General features: G+C 37.5%; 1 protein-coding gene across 2 annotated transcripts in view; it reads right to left on the bottom strand.

Annotated features, from left to right (window-relative positions):
• LOC121872682 (proteasome activator complex subunit 4-like) overlaps positions 1 to 18,200 on the bottom strand; it is a 105,889-nt gene that overhangs the window by 64,644 nt on the left and 23,045 nt on the right. Inside the window, exons 4-8 of one of the 2 annotated variants that reach the window (XM_042375662.1) lie at positions 17,682 to 17,735; positions 14,167 to 14,384; positions 8,963 to 9,096; positions 5,888 to 5,992; positions 3,058 to 3,206 (exon numbers count right to left, since the gene is read on the bottom strand). In XM_042375662.1, coding sequence (XP_042231596.1) covers positions 3,058 to 3,206; positions 5,888 to 5,992; positions 8,963 to 9,096; positions 14,167 to 14,384; positions 17,682 to 17,735 — 660 coding nt within the window. The remainder of the gene's footprint in view (positions 1 to 3,057; positions 3,207 to 5,887; positions 5,993 to 8,962; positions 9,097 to 14,166; positions 14,385 to 17,681; positions 17,736 to 18,200) is intronic. The other variant, XM_042375663.1, reaches the window with a different exon arrangement.

Here is an 18,200-nt window from a genome sequence, read left to right as displayed (position 1 = left end):
ATTGTAGGAATATGGAAACACAGAAGAGGCAGAGCATTCCACAGTTTGGCTGTGTGAGGAAAGAAGGGGGTACTATAACGGGTTATTCTCGTGTGACCGACATCCACAGAGAAACGGTGGGCACCGTGGGCAAGATGTGTGTTACGAGCCCACGGCCTTGCCAGCAGTACACAGGATGCCAAATCCACCGAACATTGCCCGTTAAAGTACAGTAATATCTCATATTTCGCACGATTTCATTTCGCGAGCACTACCTAATGTAACCAAGTTTTATATTTGGCGTAAAATATAGTGAATGCTGGCCACCGTCTTGAATGACGTCACAGCCATCATACTAGTTACAGTCATTTCTGCTACAACGTGTGTTTTGTCAATGTGAATTGATTGCAACGCGATTGATGAAAAGGGGAACGCTGTTTGTAAAATGCAAACTTTTGCATACGAATGTTGGCTATACAGTTAACCCTCACTTTACGCGGTTAATGTAACCCGGAGGGTCCTGCGTAAAGTGAGAAACGCGTAAAGTGAATAACATAACATATGGGATTAATTGAAATGGAGTCCGGGCCGATCCCCAAACTCCACTTTTTGACGACACACTACTATGTTGTAGTAAAAATATTATCTTAACTTTATGATGGTATGCACACACAATTAATAATTAAGAGAAATATCAATATTATTAGGTTTTTTAACAGTTACATTAGTAGAAAAATGGCTGGGCACACGGGGATGGGCGGTTGGTTCCGAGGCAGAGGGCAGATTATTGGCCCTCACCTGTATCAATTGTATCACTATCCACCACAGAGGCTTGCAGGGCCTCTTTGTCAAACTCCCCAAAGTCCATATAAGTCCATATCCTCACCATAATTATCACTGTCACTGACTTGGGCCAGCTGTGGTGGGTGGCGGGTAAAGAACTGGTAATGTTTTGATGACTGGGCGACCTTGTGCGCACCATGTTCGCGCCGCTTACACAACATGGCGGATGGCGGGAAGTTTGGATCCAAAAATGGCGCGGCTCGCCAGCCACTCTCCGCGTAAAGGGGTACACGCACCGCGGAATGTGAGCATCCTGGGTTCCGGCAGGGCACTGCGTAAACGTGGAAACGCGGAATGTGGGACCGCGTAAAGTGAGGGTTGACTGTACAGTAGCGCGATTCCATCCTCAACGTTTTAAGCGTGGCGTGGGGTTATGCAATGTTTACAGTTCACATTCGACATCACACGTTCAATTGATTCGTGTCTTTTGTTTGTGAAGTGTTTTTTTGAGAGGTACTCTGTATTTATTTATTTATTTATTTATTTATTTATTTATTTATATTTTTTCCAAATTTAGCTGTTACCCATAAATACTGTATGAAAAGAATAAGTAAAAAGAATGTTTCGCAGTGAGGACTAATAACGGTTTACACCAGCGCTCTCTGTTTACATCACGTGATCAGTTGAATAGTGCGGTTTCTGTCAATTACTCCGTGATTTTCGCTATTTTCTCCAATTTTGTTGTGTTAACGATGAATACGGAAAGACAAGGTAAGAAGAATGTTTCCAAGAAGCGTTCTGGTGATTGAATTGCCGGTGGTGAACGTATAAGAGGTCTACAAGAATGCAACTGTCAGGTTGTAGCCCGCATCATCCTAGCGACCGCCCTGGCTGTTATTGTGTGCTTTTATGGGTGGTGCTACCACCTGTCGAGTCAAGATAATGGCCTCTACCTCTACTGGGGGTCCTGCTGGTGGGGGTGGGACAGACCCACCTAAGCGGCCAAATAAGAAAAAGGAGAAGCAGGACTATCATAAAGGAGTTAAGTTTGCCAAGTACTCGATGCAGGATAAGCAGCGTGTGATTAAATTACTTGAGGAAGGCCTAAAAACTAGTTTCCGGAAAGCACAATCAAGTCAATAAAGGCAGAATTTGTATCATTTGTAGGTTATAAATGGGAAAATCAGAGGTTGATGTAGAGTGGCCAGTCTATATTGTTATTTTCCCCATTAGTTTATGTATTTGCATTTGGCACAATTTGAATTTGGTGCAATTTTTCCAGTCAATATTACTCGCAAAATACAAGATTTTACTGTACCTGTAAAAGAGAGAGAGTGAAGCAAAGAGAAAGGGAAGAAAGACTATCAACTAAAGGAGGAGAGTTAATAAGAAGAAATGCCTTTGATTCCACCCTAGGGAAGAAAGACTATCAACTAAAGGAGGAGAGTTAATAAGACGAAATGCCTTTGATTCCACCCAAGGGGAGAAAGACTATCAACTAAAGGAGGAGAGTTAATAAGACGAAATGCCTTTGATTCCACCCAAGGGGAGAAAGACTATCAACTAAAGGAGGAGAGTTAATAAGACGAAATGCCTTTGATTCCACCCTAGGGAAGAAAGACTATCAACTAAAGGAGGAGAGTTAATAAGACGAAATGCCTTTGATTCCACCCAAGGGGAGAAAGACTATCAACTAAAGGAGGAGAGTTAATAAGACGAAATGCCTTTGATTCCACCCAAGGGAGAAAGACTATCAACTAAAGGAGGTTAATAAGACGAAATGCCTTTGATTCCACCCAGGGAAGAAAGACTATCAACTAAAGGAGGAGAGTTAATAAGACGAAATGCCTTTGATTCCACCCAAGGGGAGAAAGACTATCAACTAAAGGAGGAGAGTTAATAAGACGAAATGCCTTTGATTCCACCCTAGGGAAGAAAGACTATCAACTAAAGGAGGAGAGTTAATAAGACGAAATGCCTTTGATTCCACCCTAGGGAAGAAAGACTATCAACTAAAGGAGGAGTTAATAAGATGAAATGCCTTTGATTCCACCCTATCTAACAGTTGGACAGAAGAGGAGCCTGTGGTCCACAATGTATCTCATATTTACTACTCACTAACAAAATTGGGTGAAGGTTTACAGTGCATTATCAATTATGAAAACTGTTGATGGAACAACATTTACAGTATGTCAGTGTATGTCAGTTATGTGTATTATATGAAAATCCAAGTTAAGATTTTCACAAAATTATTGACTAATTGTCTTTTTACAACTTTGGTCACACTGTTCTCACCTGTGTAATCTTCTTATGAAGAGAAGTGTCAGTTTATTGAGGAAATCATGCAGGTGGCGGCTCCATGGACCAGAGTTAGATGGATGGTAGTAAGACTCCAGAGATTTGAACAATCGATCCAAGTGTTCTTGTGTCTTGTTACCACCTCCCTACCATTGAAAATGTCAACATATAAATATGTAATCAATATTAAGGTAAAATTATTAAAAACAGAGTACAGTACAGTATTATGGAAAATTCAATAGTTACAGAATTCAATTTACAATAAAACCCTGATAACCCTGACTTCAATAATTCAATAAAATTGATGTTAGAACCTTGGCCAGCCTTCTGACTCGGTCCTTCACCCACCATAATCTATATTTTGTGCCAATATTTTTTCCTGTAAATATCTTTAATTATCTGATTAATTTAAGTAATCCGACATTAAAATGTGACTAGTAATGCTGTAAATCTTCAAGTGGTTGTGAAACAGCTAAAAGAAAGCATGGAACATAAAAAAAAAAAAAAAAAAAAATCACAAGTCTGAACAAGGTGCTACATAGTGATATCATGAAAGAATATTATTATTGGTGCAAGTATTGTTTATAACCAGACAAATTGATATCTTTCATTGCAAGTACCAAGTAGTTGACTCAAGTTAAAGTGGTGATAAAAGAAAAAGTATTAAAAGATGCTAAATTTAACCAGTTAGATCATGTTCTGTAAAGTTGTTCATGCTAAAGATCTGAAGGTGTTCTAGTGTCTGGTCCTAGAACAATTAAGAATTCTATGTGCAAATAGCTATACAGTGGTCCTCGGTTAACGAACACAATTCGTTCCACAGAGTCGTTCGTTAACCGAAAATTTTGTTAACCAAATCCATTATTTCAATGGGATATTGGGTAATTGGTTCCAGCTCACAGAAAAGTACATACAAAGTAAAGCCAAAAACGCATAAGTCAGAAACACTCCTAAAATTCCCCTAAATTGCCCTAAAATCACTATACAGTGGTTCCTTGGTTAACAAACGGTTCGGTTAACAAATTACCTTCCATATATTATCTTCAATTCGGTTAACAAACAAAAATTTGATTAACGAAATCCTAACGAACATCACGTTTTGTTGTGAGCATCAGCTGATGGGCTAGTCTGCTAATTCAGTAATCTGTTCTATGTTTACATTCGTTTCCAGCGGAGTAAATATCAATAAAGTTTATTTATCAGTCCTTAAGAGTGACTAAGCTTTTCTATTATACAATGCCACTGAAATGAAAGGGAAGAATATAATTTACATTGCTGGGATTCTTGTAAGATAGTGATTAATTTGAATATAAACAAGCTATAATTTGCACTAGACATAACAATTTTAGTACCATGATCATTTAGTACATGTACAGTACAGGTTTGCACTTAGGTCATTTATTTCATTTACATTTCTTTTTGTGTGGTGTGTGCATGTAAATGAATAAAAATAAATGAAGAAATTTATGTAAATCTACCCAAAAATACAGCTGAAAAACTTTACATTACTAAAATGTACTAAACTAATGTACTGAAGTTTTTATCTCTTGTGCAGAATATATGATGTATATATTCAAATTATTCACTGTCTTGCAAGGATTCCAGCAATGTAAATTATATTCTCCTAACTTTAGTCTGAGATATTATATAATATAAAAACTTATAGCCTACTGTAACCACCAAACCTTTGCTGGGAGGGAGGGGTGACAGTGACATGTTTGACAGTTAGCGCCAAAGGTCTAGTGAAGTATTTATTTGTTTATTCATGTCCTTTAGATTGAGTTTTTGTTTTTTGCTTATAAAATGTCATAGAAGTGACCGGGGAGAATATAATTTACATTACTGGAATTCTTATAAGAAAGTGATTAATTTGAATGTAATCATGCCATAGTTTGCACTGGACAAAAATTTTAGTAATGATTTTGTACATTATTTTGATTACATGTATGGTACAGCTTTGCCCTTAGGACAGTGTGTGCATGTAAATGAGTTTCAATAAATGAATAAAGTTACATATATCGAGCCAAAAATATTAGTCGAAAAACTTTGTGTGTACAGCTTGGATGGCTAAATTTTAGAATGACCAATAATTTTAATATAGAAAATGCAAAAATATTCAAGAACACAACCTTCTTGATATTTACGCCACTGGAAATGAATGTAAACATAGAACAGATTACTGTATTGGCGGACTAGCCGATCAGCTGATGCTCACAAAAAAACGTGTTTGTCTTAAGGATTTCATTAACCGAAGTTTTGTTCATTAACCGAATTGACGATCCTTATGGGAGCTAATTTGTTAACCGAAATTTCGTTAATCGAACCGTTCGTTAACCAAGGGACCACTGTACAGTACATTATTATGTTTTCTTCAAGTAATTACTAAAGGTAATAGAAGTACTCTTATAAAGGAATGACCATTTTCTCAACAATTAAAAATACTGAGTACATAATCCAAATCCCTCTTTACACCCAAGCAATTTGGATTACAGAGGTTTTACTGTACCGGTATACATAAATTTGTTAGGTCTTCACATGAAACAGTTGCAGAAGAAGGTGAAGGATGTGTCTGTACAAGTTAACAAATCTCATAAAAATATTAGTAGGGAGGAATTAGGAGGAAAATAATGAAAGTGCAGTAGTAAAATAGTGCGTCTTGATGGAAGAAATGAAAGATCCGGATGTGGGATCAGGTGGATAAGAGGAATGTACTGTTAGAAAATAATGAGTAGCACAATCATAGCAAGTGTAGAGCTTTATAAAGGCAACCCAACTGTGTCATATGGATTGGTCTCATCTGCTATAAAATAACAACAACCACACCTACCAAATTTGCAATAATGAACATTGCAGATGCAAACTGGGACAGACCATCTCCTTTACCAACATGAGCTTTCTTGTATGAAACTGGCAAACGGAATGATCGAAGCACCTGTAATATAATTTTTGTCATAATATGTCAACAATTAAAAAAAGAAAATTGTGCTTAAAACTTAAATCTTTTTTATACTATACAGTATATGAAAAGGGGGTAACATACTGCAGCATAAAGGTACTATTGCACCGATCATCAACCTTACTGCATCAATTTCTTTATGGGATGCAACACATTCAATGAACCACATTACAATTATCATCATTTTATGGTCACTTTCCATGCTTGCATGGGTTAGCCACAGTTACTAGCAATAGAGATACAGTAAGTCCTCGTATAACGTCGACCTGCTTAACGTTGTTTTGGTACTACGTCGCTAATCTTAAGATACCCAAAAAAAATTTCAAAGTCCCGATGACTCAGTACAACGCTGTTTTGCGTCATCACGGACTACTTCTTACGGTGCATCACCCGCTCTCACCTGGCAGCGCTAAGCTCCCTCAGCTTGGCACGCTATGCACCTCTCACTCACGGAACGTCACAGTGTCCCCAAGCGACGCCAAGCCAGTCTCTGTTACGACTTCACATCATTCGTGAGTGCTTAAGTGCTTTTGCTCTAAAAACTATACTCAAACCCTTCAAAATGGCTTCCAAGCACCCATCAAGTGCTACTGATGCCAGTGTTGTGAAGAAACAACGTAAGACCATTATCCTGGCTACAAAAATGGATGTATTAACCCGTTTTGAAAAAGGGGAACGTGTTGTGCTAGGTCTAACCCCCACAATGGTGCGTACTATCTGGACCAATGCTGACAAGATTAAAATTAGTACTGGAAGTGGTACTATTCTGAGTGCAATTAAAACAACTCGTACTAGAAGCACTGTGATAGAAAAAGTAGAAAAGATGCTGGCTATGTGGATGGAGGACCAGAATCAACACAATGTGCCTGTGAGCCTTATGGTTATCCAGCATAAAGCCAGATCCTTGATTGACGACACGAAGGAAACAGAGGGTGAAGGATCGAAGGAAGAGACCTTTATGGCCAGCCGAGGATGGTTTCAATGATTTAAGTGTCGTTATAACTTTCACAACATAAAGATGACTGGTGAAGCTGCCAGTTGAGATACGGTTGCTGCCGAGACTTTCCCGCCAGAATTCAAACAGATTATCCAGGAAGGAGGCTACTCATCGAAGCAAGTCTTCAATGTGGATGAGACTGGTCTCTTTTGGAAGAGGATGCCTGAGAGGACCTATATCTCTGAGGAGGAGAAAAGAGCGCCAGGTTTTAAAGCGGCAAAAGACCGCTTGACGCTGCTGCTTGGAGCGAATGCTGCCAGCGACTTCAAGCTGAAGCCGATGTTGATTTCTCGTGCTACTAACCTACGGGCCTTGAATGGTTACTCTAAGGATCACCTTCCTGTAATCTACAAGGCAAATAAGAAGGCATGGATAACCGGCGCCATATTTAGCCAGTGGTTAAATGTGTATGCCGTCCCTGCAATGAAGGAATACTGTGCCAAGGAGCACCTTGACTTCAAAATTCTTCTCATCGTTGACAATGCTCCAGCTCATCCTCCCAATCTTGACGACTTGCATGACAGTGTAAAAGTTGTATTCCTGCCTCCCAACACGACAGCACTGATGCAGCCTATGAACCAAGGGGTCATCGCCGCATTCAAGGCGTATTATTTAAGCCGTACCATGGCCCAGCTGCTCAAGGCTACAGACGGAGAAAATAACCTACGATCCGAGAATATTGGCGGGGCTTCAACATTCTCCACGCAATTGACAACATTGGCAAGGCATGGGAAGACGTTTCAGAAAGTTGCCTGAATGGTGTGTGGCATAAATTGCGGCCCGAGTGTGTCAACAGTTTTACGGGACTCACAGACTTGGTCCCAGCAGTGAATAGGGATATCCTCAGTTTGGCTAGACATGCAGGCTTTGATGAGCTGGAATCAGAGGATATTGAGGAAGTCCTGGCATCCCATACAGAAGAGCTAACTAATGAAGATATACAACTGCTAACAGAACACAGTCCCGTTGAAGACAACAACAATGAAGAAATTGCACAACGAACGCTAATTGCAAAGAGGATGGCAGATGCATCAATATGATCCAGCAAAGTATGCAAATCCTTGTAGATGGCAACCCAAACAGAGAATGTAGCTCAAAGAAGGTTCAACGCATCATTGAGGAAAGTCTTGGCTGTTACACTGAGATCTGCAAGGGTAAAAAGATGAGTAGCACCAAGCACTCAACGCTGGATTAATTTTTTCGTCCCGGGACGGAAAAAGCAGCTTCTTCACAACAGTCTGCAAGCGAGGAGGAGCAAACAGTAACGGACGAACTCAAGTCAGATCAGGAGGAGGCAGCCACAGAGACTCGGTGATTCACCACTCTCCTCCTTCGTTCCCGCCATCAGCCTCCTCAGCTTCACTACCCACCACACACTCGCTCTACCACCTCCGCCCATCGGTGAGTACCAACACAAACTTAGTAGCTGTATATGTATGCACTTTCTATTGAAATGACGATGATTTTCTGTATATGTAATGTATTTCATGGGGCAAAGGGAGGCTCAGGAACGTAACACCCATACTTTATCTATTTCTTATGAGGGAAATTGATCCGCTTAACGTTGTTTCGTATAACATCACGTTTTTAGGAAAGTAACCCCGACGTTAAGCGAGGATTTACTGTATATAGAAATAAAAAAGTAAGCTTCTGAAATACAAAGAAAGAAATGTTGTCATCCTTACATACAATGATATTGAAAGTTTATTTCGCCACAAAAATAAAAAAGAAAACAGATACAGAGTGGTTAATAATAATATTGACATGGCTGAGCCAATTGGGAGCCTAAATAATAGTGTATTCTATGGAAGGAAATTTGAAAGTGGCCAGCAAGCTAGGGTGAAGAAGGACATCTTTTAACTGTCATATACTGTGTATTAGTTGACAACATAAAAAAAATGTTCATTCCATAAATCATAATCCTGGAGGAGGAAATGAAAATTACATACTTTAGTGAACACCATTGGTAGATGTTCTTCCCATTCCACATAGCCAATGTTGTGCCAAGCCATTCGTGAGAATAACCAGAACATGCTGTTTTCCCAAAACCAGAAGTGGCTATTGTGGCAAGCATTCCAGATGCCTGAAAAATAAAATAAAATAATAAACATTTGTAAGTACAGTAAAAGCTTTGTTATATTACAGGTTAATCAATACAGGTACAGAACTAAACAATCAAGTATTGTAGCTATTCCTTGCCAATCGAACGATCTTTATTGGAATATTAGCTTATTTGAATGCTCTTACACCTTATCTCACTATCCAAAAATGTCATTTGCTTATCAGAATGTTGGTCCAAACGAAAATTCAAATAGTGTCAGGCATTGCCTGAAATCATTTTGCTCCACCATATACATAGGAACATCCTCCTGTGCTCCCATTCACTCTGTGTTTGTTGTAAGTGAAGTGCTCTCCCTTTATCTCTGTATTCATATAATTCATCTGTGAATCTGTCTGTAATGGCATCCAAGTACTGTATAATGGTAATTTTTATGATAACCTCACCATTGCCAAGAGATCCCATGAGCCTGTGATGCTTAAAGCCAATGGATGAGTTGACGGTTCTGGGCAAACACAAGAAATACACACTGCCAAGTTCATGGAGTGATACGGCATATATACAAGAGTAATTTGTAATAAAAGTTTAAAGTCCTGCTATAATAGTTGAGATAACTTTATTTCTCTAGAAACAGGACCGCCATTTGCACTGAAGTCATTAATTTCAAACACCGCTGGGCTGCAGTCGTAGGTAGTGGAAAGGATGGCCTCTTCAGACCCCATATGCCACGTTCAGGTAAGTTTAAGGGTGGGTTTTTTTTATGGTCTAAGTCATGGACATTTCGTAAGTGAAGAAATGTGCCACAAAGAGCAGCTTCAAACATAGGGTGGATGGATATATGAGCAATAGGGGTTGGGTGTAAATGAGACTGCCCAGTATTGCCCGCTGCAGTTTCCTACATTCTTATGTTCTTTTGGACATAATAAACTCCCATGTTCACACCAGCTCAGCTGTCATGTACTCTTACCTGGTAGACTTTCTCTTTTTATTTCGGTGCATTTACAGAGTATATCAGTACTAGATGGAGATACGAGTAAACTTAGAAGTACTAATGACATTGTCTGGACTTTTGTTTTGATAATGCCTAATGCTAGCTAAACATGACAACATAGTGCTGTTATTGTTTTGACGATTCACTAATGAACCACTGGGATATATCATCATTTATATTAATTAATGGGTAAAATTTTACTACAACTACCATAAGTAGTTTGATGTTTAGATTCCAGATAGGCTATACTGGGTAAATTTTAAGTTTTAGTCATCCCTGTACTTAGACATGTAGACTATGTTTTTTCTGATGGTTTGCGATGTGTTATAAACGATTTAGACCTTCATTTCTATCGGAAATCACTAGTTTTGAGTTACTACCCCCCTTACCAATGTAAGTTAAGCTAACCTTATAACTCCTCATACCCTAACCTAACCAAACCTATGATCTGTGTTTTCTTATGCGATCGAAAAATGTTTTACGATAGAAATCCTGTAGAGATAATTTGTCTTATTGTTTAAAGTACTTAATCCCATAGTTAGAATCCTAAAGTTCCCTGGATCACTAAAACCAAAATAATATAAATATTGTTTGGAATGTTTATACTATGAAATTTGTTGTATGTGCTCAATAATATTTATATATTCAAAATAGTATTAATTTGTTGCACAATAAAGCACAATTAATTATCTAATAATATTTATTTACTTAGCCAATCAGCTGAGAAGGTTGGACAACTACAGCTGACTGCCTCCCGCTGGGAAGTTCACCCTGACCAGTGACGTCACAACCAATCACAGAGTTTTCACAGTCACATGACTTTTTAGCAACTTTAACCCTTATTTTTTATATTTTTTGGCTCAATTTATTTAAAAACATCATTACCATAGTGAATTCAAGTGTTTTCTTTACCCATTGACCTGCCATCTTACGAAAAAATTCCCACCGTCAACTCGTCCATTTTGAAATAATCAAGCATCATGACCGGGAGAGGGACATTGTACTAACTGTATATATGTATGTATTTTATTAAGTTTATTATGACCGGGAGGGGGACAATGTACTAACTGTATATATGTATGTATTTTATTAAGTTTATTATGACCAGGAGGGGGACATTGTACTAACTGTATATATGTATGTATTTTATTAAGTTTATTATGACCAGGAGGGGGACATTGTACTAACTGTATATATGTATGTATTTTATTAAGTTTATTATGACCAGGAGGGGGACATTGTACTAACTGTATATATGTATGTATTTTATTAAGTTTATTATGACCAGGAGGGGGACATTGTACTAACTGTATATATGTATGTATTTTATTAAGTTTATTATGACCAGGAGGGGGACATTGTACTAACTGTATATATGTATGTATTTTATTAAGTTTATTATGACCAGGAGGGGGACATTGTACTAACTGTATATATGTATGTATTTTATTAAGTTTATTATGACCAGGAGGGGGACATTGTACTAACTGTATATATGTATGTATTTTATTAAGTTTATTATGACCAGGAGGGGGACATTGTACTAACTGTATATATGTATGTATTTTATTAAGTTTATTATGACCAGGAGGGGGACATTGTACTAACTGTATATATGTATGTATTTTATTAAGTTTATTATGACCGGGAGGGGGACATTGTACTAACTGTATATATGTATGTATTTTATTAAGTTTATTATGACCAGGAGGGGGACATTGTACTAACTGTATATATGTATGTATTTTATTAAGTTTATTATGACCAGGAGGGGGACATTGTACTAACTGTATATATGTATGTATTTTATTAAGTTTATTATGACCGGGAGGGGGACATTGTACTAACTGTATATATGTATGTATTTTATTAAGTTTATTATGACCAGGAGGGGGACATTGTACTAACTGTATATATGTATGTATTTTATTAAGTTTATTATGACCGGGAGGGGGACATTGTACTAACTGTATATATGTATGTATTTTATTAAGTTTATTATTTTTTCTAAGATGTATCACCTTCAATAATGTTTTGGTAATTGTGTAAAGCACAAATATAAACCAAAACACAGTAAGATTAGTTGCAAAATAAAAAAAATATATATTGTTTTTACTGTCTGATGATCACTGAGCCCTGTTTTCTTATAAAGTATATCATATTATTCACTATCCAAATAATCAATAACCAAAGGGCTTTAAAAGAACTTAATCCATTCAGACAGTGAGGGATTCCTGTACTCTTGTTTTTTGAAGTTTTATATTATAATACATGTAATACAAATATGCAATTTAACAAGGGTAATCAGTTAATGTACATCATCACATAAAAATACATTTAACAATACACTTGAAAGCTTAAACTATACAGTACTGTGCTGTGAACACACACAGATTGGACATATTTTTTTTTTACTATACTAAAGTGAGCTGGAAAGTAAAAAGAGCTGGTTAGTAAACACAGCATTAGCCAATAAAAATATTTGCCATTAATGAAAATTATAAACGAAGCAGACTAAAGCATGTACAGTACAGTAGTCACTGAAGCACAGGGTGTTGAAAGTGTAAGGTTGTCTCGGGGAAGTGGTAATGTATTGACCATCAACTGGATCCCCATCTGTTTACTGTTGGGAGTGAATATCAAGCCAAATGTTTCTCATTTCACTATAGCAGTATAGTAATGCTCAAGTTTCTATGTAAATTCAAAATACTTGGATTTCAAAGTTTACATACTGGAATTAAGAAATCTTTGTGAAAATATAGCTAAAAGATTTCCAAATTAATCACTGTTTGATGGCAGGGGAGGCAGAGAAGTGGGTCTGGGTGGCTGGCTTAATCAGTTTGGGAGGTGAGACAGGTCAACTAGTTCAAGGGACATAATAAGCTGAGGCAGTCCAGTGACTTCTGCAGGTTTTCAATTTCTCTTCCTGCTCTCTTTTGATGTATTTTCTCCTTCACCCTCACTTGAAATACCATTGTTGTTCACTTTTCTAGCTGACCTTGATATTTGCCGAGGGCCAAAATTCCACAAATCTTTTTGATTTTGAAAAAAAAAAGGAGATTGTGGTCCAGGGCCAGCCAATATGCTAAGCAAATGGGAGGCCGAACGTGTCTAGACATTGGGAATATTGCACTGGTTTGCAAGGAAATGGCTGAGATTTGTACAACTTAGATGGAAGGCACATAGATCTTTTAAGATCTCAAACACACAACACACTCATGTGCTGCTGGTATTGGCTATGTTAAAGCCATAGATTATCAGTGTGTCACCAGCATTTTAGGGATAAGGGAGAACTTGTTGAAAAGTTATCACACTACTGATTAAAATCATCTGAGAAGTGACTGCTGGTAAGAGAGGAGAGAGAAAAAAAAATCCTGTAGTACAGTACTTGATTTAAAATTAAGAATCATTAACATAACACTACATATCAATTTACACTGTGTACATGAATTATATGCAGCAGCTTTCAAAGCAGGTCAAAGAACCAAAAGTTAATTACAGGGTACATGAATTATTCATTCTACTAAATTTGTTTATACCAATGAAATTTGGTAAAGGTCTATTTTTTTTTCATTCCTGTAAGCCTGTCTCCACTATGGTGCATGATGGGTGGAATTAAAGGCAACTCTTCGTTCATTCACTAACATTCGGTGTCTCTAATGACTGTAAAATTTGTGTTCTGCAATAGTGATCCTCTTATCACAACATGGCCCCAAGTTCCCTATCTGGTTTACTCATTATCCATAACAACCCACATTAAATGCTGGAATATATAAGAAAAGTATTTATTTACCTTTGGGATATCAAGACTTAAGCAATAACATCAATGGGTCACACATGCCCTGACCAAATATAACGATTACTCTAATATTCCTTGGATTGGCGACATGCACAACTCTAAACAAGAATCCGTAATTGTGCACATTCATGTCTGATTCAAAGCCAAACCATTGAGTCGGTGGAAAGTTGTGAAGAAATAAATTTGTCTTCGACGGATGGGGGGGCTCACAGCATCACTGCTACATATCCCTGACCTTTCAGTTCACAGATATTGTCTGAAAATGTGAACACACTCTACATTAAACAAAATATACATTTCTCACCCAGTAACTCATCCTTCCACAGTTTCCAGCTATTATCTGCTTTTTCTGGAGGGAGGGAAGTGGGTAGAAACAGCTCTAGATACACCATGGCTCGCTGCATTGTCATGTCAAATGGACACATCATTGGTCGCACTTCCTCTAAGATTTCAGATGTGGAACTAAGTGGAAAATAAGGTCGACACACCCGTATCATACTCTCCACAACTCCCTCAGCATTTCTGAAAAATTCATAAAAAATAACAAGGAGACTTTAGGTCAAAATATATTCTAAAACTATTATGGGGTAATGCATGTGAAGTATAGTCACCATCATACACAGGAAGATACACACATAACCAAGATGTTAGCCAAAATAAATCCCAAGAAAACTCTTTAGCACTACAGTATAGTTAATTATATCAATGTTTCAGTCAAAACAAGATATTCAAGTTCAGATATACATTGCTACTCATTGAAAAATCTAAAGAAATAGCCATTGATATATATGTTTATGTTATTTAAATTCTTCCAATAGGAAATGGAACAATTACTTCATGAAATTTTCTTGCCATTCTGATGCTTGATTTTTTCCCATTCACTATTGGTTCTCAACATAATTCCAACTCATCCTGTAATCTTAATGCAGTACTGTTTTCTCATTCCCAACCATGTTAAATGAAACAAACACTATAAAAGTACAGTAAAAAATTGTTGAAGACTAAAGCTTTACCCTTAAATGCAATCAGTTTCTACATCCTCATCCAGCACTTTACTATATCAATTGTAACTTACCACTATTATTTGATCAAGCTTGTTTTATGAGCCTCATCAGATAATAAGTTACAATCTACTCAGAGTAACTATGATAACATCCACTGTGTAACACCCTACCCCATATTCATCCATTCTTATGATATACTGCACAGGTACAGTACACTGTTTGATGTAGAAAACCTGTTTAACATTATACTGACCAAACACTCACATTCATCTCAAAGAATTCTTGTCAATGTACTACTTATCACTTTGAAAGACGTGCAGTACTTGTTAAAGATGGTTGCTAGTCAAACATTACTTCATCACTACAGTATGTCCAAGGTTTTCAGCATACAGTAGTCATGAGGAATTTAATCAGTGACAGAGCACCTAACTCCATTTTCACACCTTGGGTCACATTTTTCGATATGCGTGAATATAAAGAATTTAGTCATTAAAGTCCAGCACCTAAAATTTATCAAATGTGACATGAATAAAACTTACTGCACTAAAATTCACAAGTGAAGTCCAACACAACTACAGTACTGTATCTTGTTTTAACATTCATACACAAACTACTTCCCTCATTCACACTTCAACACAGTATTCCATGGACAACTATTACACGAGTGTTAGGTGTTTCATCTACAGTATAGTCTGGATTTATGCGGTTTTTGTTTACGCGTTTGGTCATTTACGCGGTGCCTTGCCAGAATGAAATGTTTTAATTACGTGGTAAATTTCATCATTTACGTGGCGAGCGGCTGGAGAGGTCCAGACCGCCGCGCCATTCTTGACCATACGTGGGAAGCGGCGCGGTGAGGGGTGCGCATTAGGCCGCTCTTACGTTATCGCTGATGTCATATGACGTTTCGGACTGTGATTGGGCCACGCATCCTTACCACCCACGCATTACCTCCGCCACTAGCTGTGATTGGTCTAATGTAACATGACGTGCCCTGCCACCAGAGGGTAGAAGTCGCTGACCTAGCCAGGCCTGTCTCATTGTTCTCAGTCCGCTTATTCAGTTCTCTCTTGTGCCCGCTATTCCCCTCACAATGGCTTCCGCTGGACCCCCCACCACCCCAGAAAAATCTTGAATTACCTGGACCAAGCCATGATTGTGTGAAGGAAATCATCGAGTTGGGAGAGAAAATTAAGCTCATCCTTGACAACGACCCAGACAAGCATCGGTACGAAGAGTCTAATAACCATCTGACGAAAGTTATGGAGCTGTATATCCAGATCTATCTCGACAACATCAATGCTAGTCGCCAACGTAGTATTAAGGACTTCTTCAGCCAGCCCAAGTCAGTGATAGTGATAAGGACAGTGAGGATATGGACTTTGAGGGGTTTGTCTGGGAGGCCCTGCAAACCTCAGCGAGTAGTTTAAGTGATTCACCGGAGGGCAACTAATCTGCCCTCTGCCTCGGAACCAGCCGCCATCCACGTGTGCCGACCCTCTTTTCTACTAACGTAAGTGTTAAAAAACCTAATATTATTGATATTTCTCTTAAATATTAATTGTGTGTGCATACCATCATAAAATTAAGATGTTATTTTTACTACAAGGTACGTATTGTGTCGGAAAAAGTGGAGTTTGGGGGTCGGTCCAGTCTCTATTTCAATTAATCCCATATGTTCTGTTATTTCGTTTACACGTTTCTCGTTTTACGCAGACCTCCATGGGTTCAATTGACCACGTAAATGCAGACTATACTGTATATCCTTGAATACCCTGTAGAGCCACAAGATAATTCTGTGATTATTAAAGTTCTCTTAAATATTAATGTTTTCTTCCGTACCAGTAACTCTATGCATTGAGAGACAGCCATTGTAAATTTACCTAGGTGAAAACAGCATTTGGAAAGAAAAAAAATGTCTAACTGGAAACAAAACTGTAAAATTAATATAATCTTTCATATGTGGCCAGAACAATTTATGTAATATTAGAAATCAATAACTTTTCCAAAAACTTTTCCAAGTTGCTGACAGATCATTTATAAAGTACATATGTATACCGAATGACTTAAATAATGTTAGATATAATTTAACACACATTAGCAATACAACAACTTGATTACAAATTTTACCACTCAAATGAGCTCCATGAAACTACAGAAGAGACAACTTCTTTGACACAATGAAGTTTATTTATTTCTTTAACAGAAAAATGGCCATAATATGACTTTGTGCAAGACCTTCACACTCATATGAAGCATGCAAAACTACATTAATATTGTGCTGTGTGCTACATGATGCTTATATAGTCCTTAATTAAAAAACCAACACCAGTAAATTGTTGTCTGTCACACACCCAAAACCGTGTCCCTGTTGGACTTCATTTAGTGCAAACTTAAAAACAGAATACTGCATAACAAAATTATTACATGTGACGATACTGTGACAGTACTAAAATCTCCCTCTGACTATTGGAGAGCAAATAATTTTGCTTATTTTAAGAAATTCTGATAAATGACTCATGGTTGTTGGGAGTGGATCAAACAGACCAGGTGACAAGATCAGGAATTTCGACCTTTGAAAATTATGCCTTTACAAGAGATGCTCAGTACAGAATTAAAAAATTCCAAATGCGATTCACAAAATTGTATAAATGTAAAAGTTTCAAAACTTAGAACAACTTTAGATCTTACATTCACTGATCACTTCACACTACAATTATAAGAGGCCTCCAAAATGTTGAGGAGAATGGCAATTTAAAAAGGAACAAGAGGGCAACTGATAGCAAGAAGAATGAGACGGCTCCGTGTAACTTACGATGTATCTCCCTTCTTACGGCTAAACAAACGACTGGCAGCCCTCCTGGTCCGCCTGAAAGGAGTCATGACGGTGGGGTCGTAAGAGAGGAGTGAGGCTCACAATCAATCATGTGATTTAGATTTATTTTATTTAGACAAATAAAATATTATGTGAAGAATACAATTTTGGTGAAACACGATATAACAGCTTAACAAGATTTGGAATGGAAAGTCATACTACATCCCATACTCAGTATATATAAACAATATAAAAAATCTTAACACTATTCACTGTCATGAACTGCTTATTAAGCAAGCCATTACTGTTGACAAATTAAATGTCTGTTGTCACTTAAAATGTCAAGTTCATTAACAACCATCAATGAAATTGCCATGACTGACAAGCTTCACAAAAATATACAGAATATATAAAAATCACATAACTACTGAATTTTTCTTTTAATTTTCAGCAACATGAACACCAATAACAAATCATATACAGTACAGTACGGCACAAGAGAGAAATTATACAGTGGCT

Source organism: Homarus americanus, unplaced genomic scaffold (assembly GCF_018991925.1).
Source record: "Homarus americanus isolate GMGI-L3 unplaced genomic scaffold, GMGI_Hamer_2.0 scaffold39155, whole genome shotgun sequence".
NCBI lineage: Eukaryota > Metazoa > Arthropoda > Malacostraca > Decapoda > Nephropidae > Homarus > Homarus americanus.
This window is presented reverse-complemented; position numbering and strand designations above follow the sequence as displayed.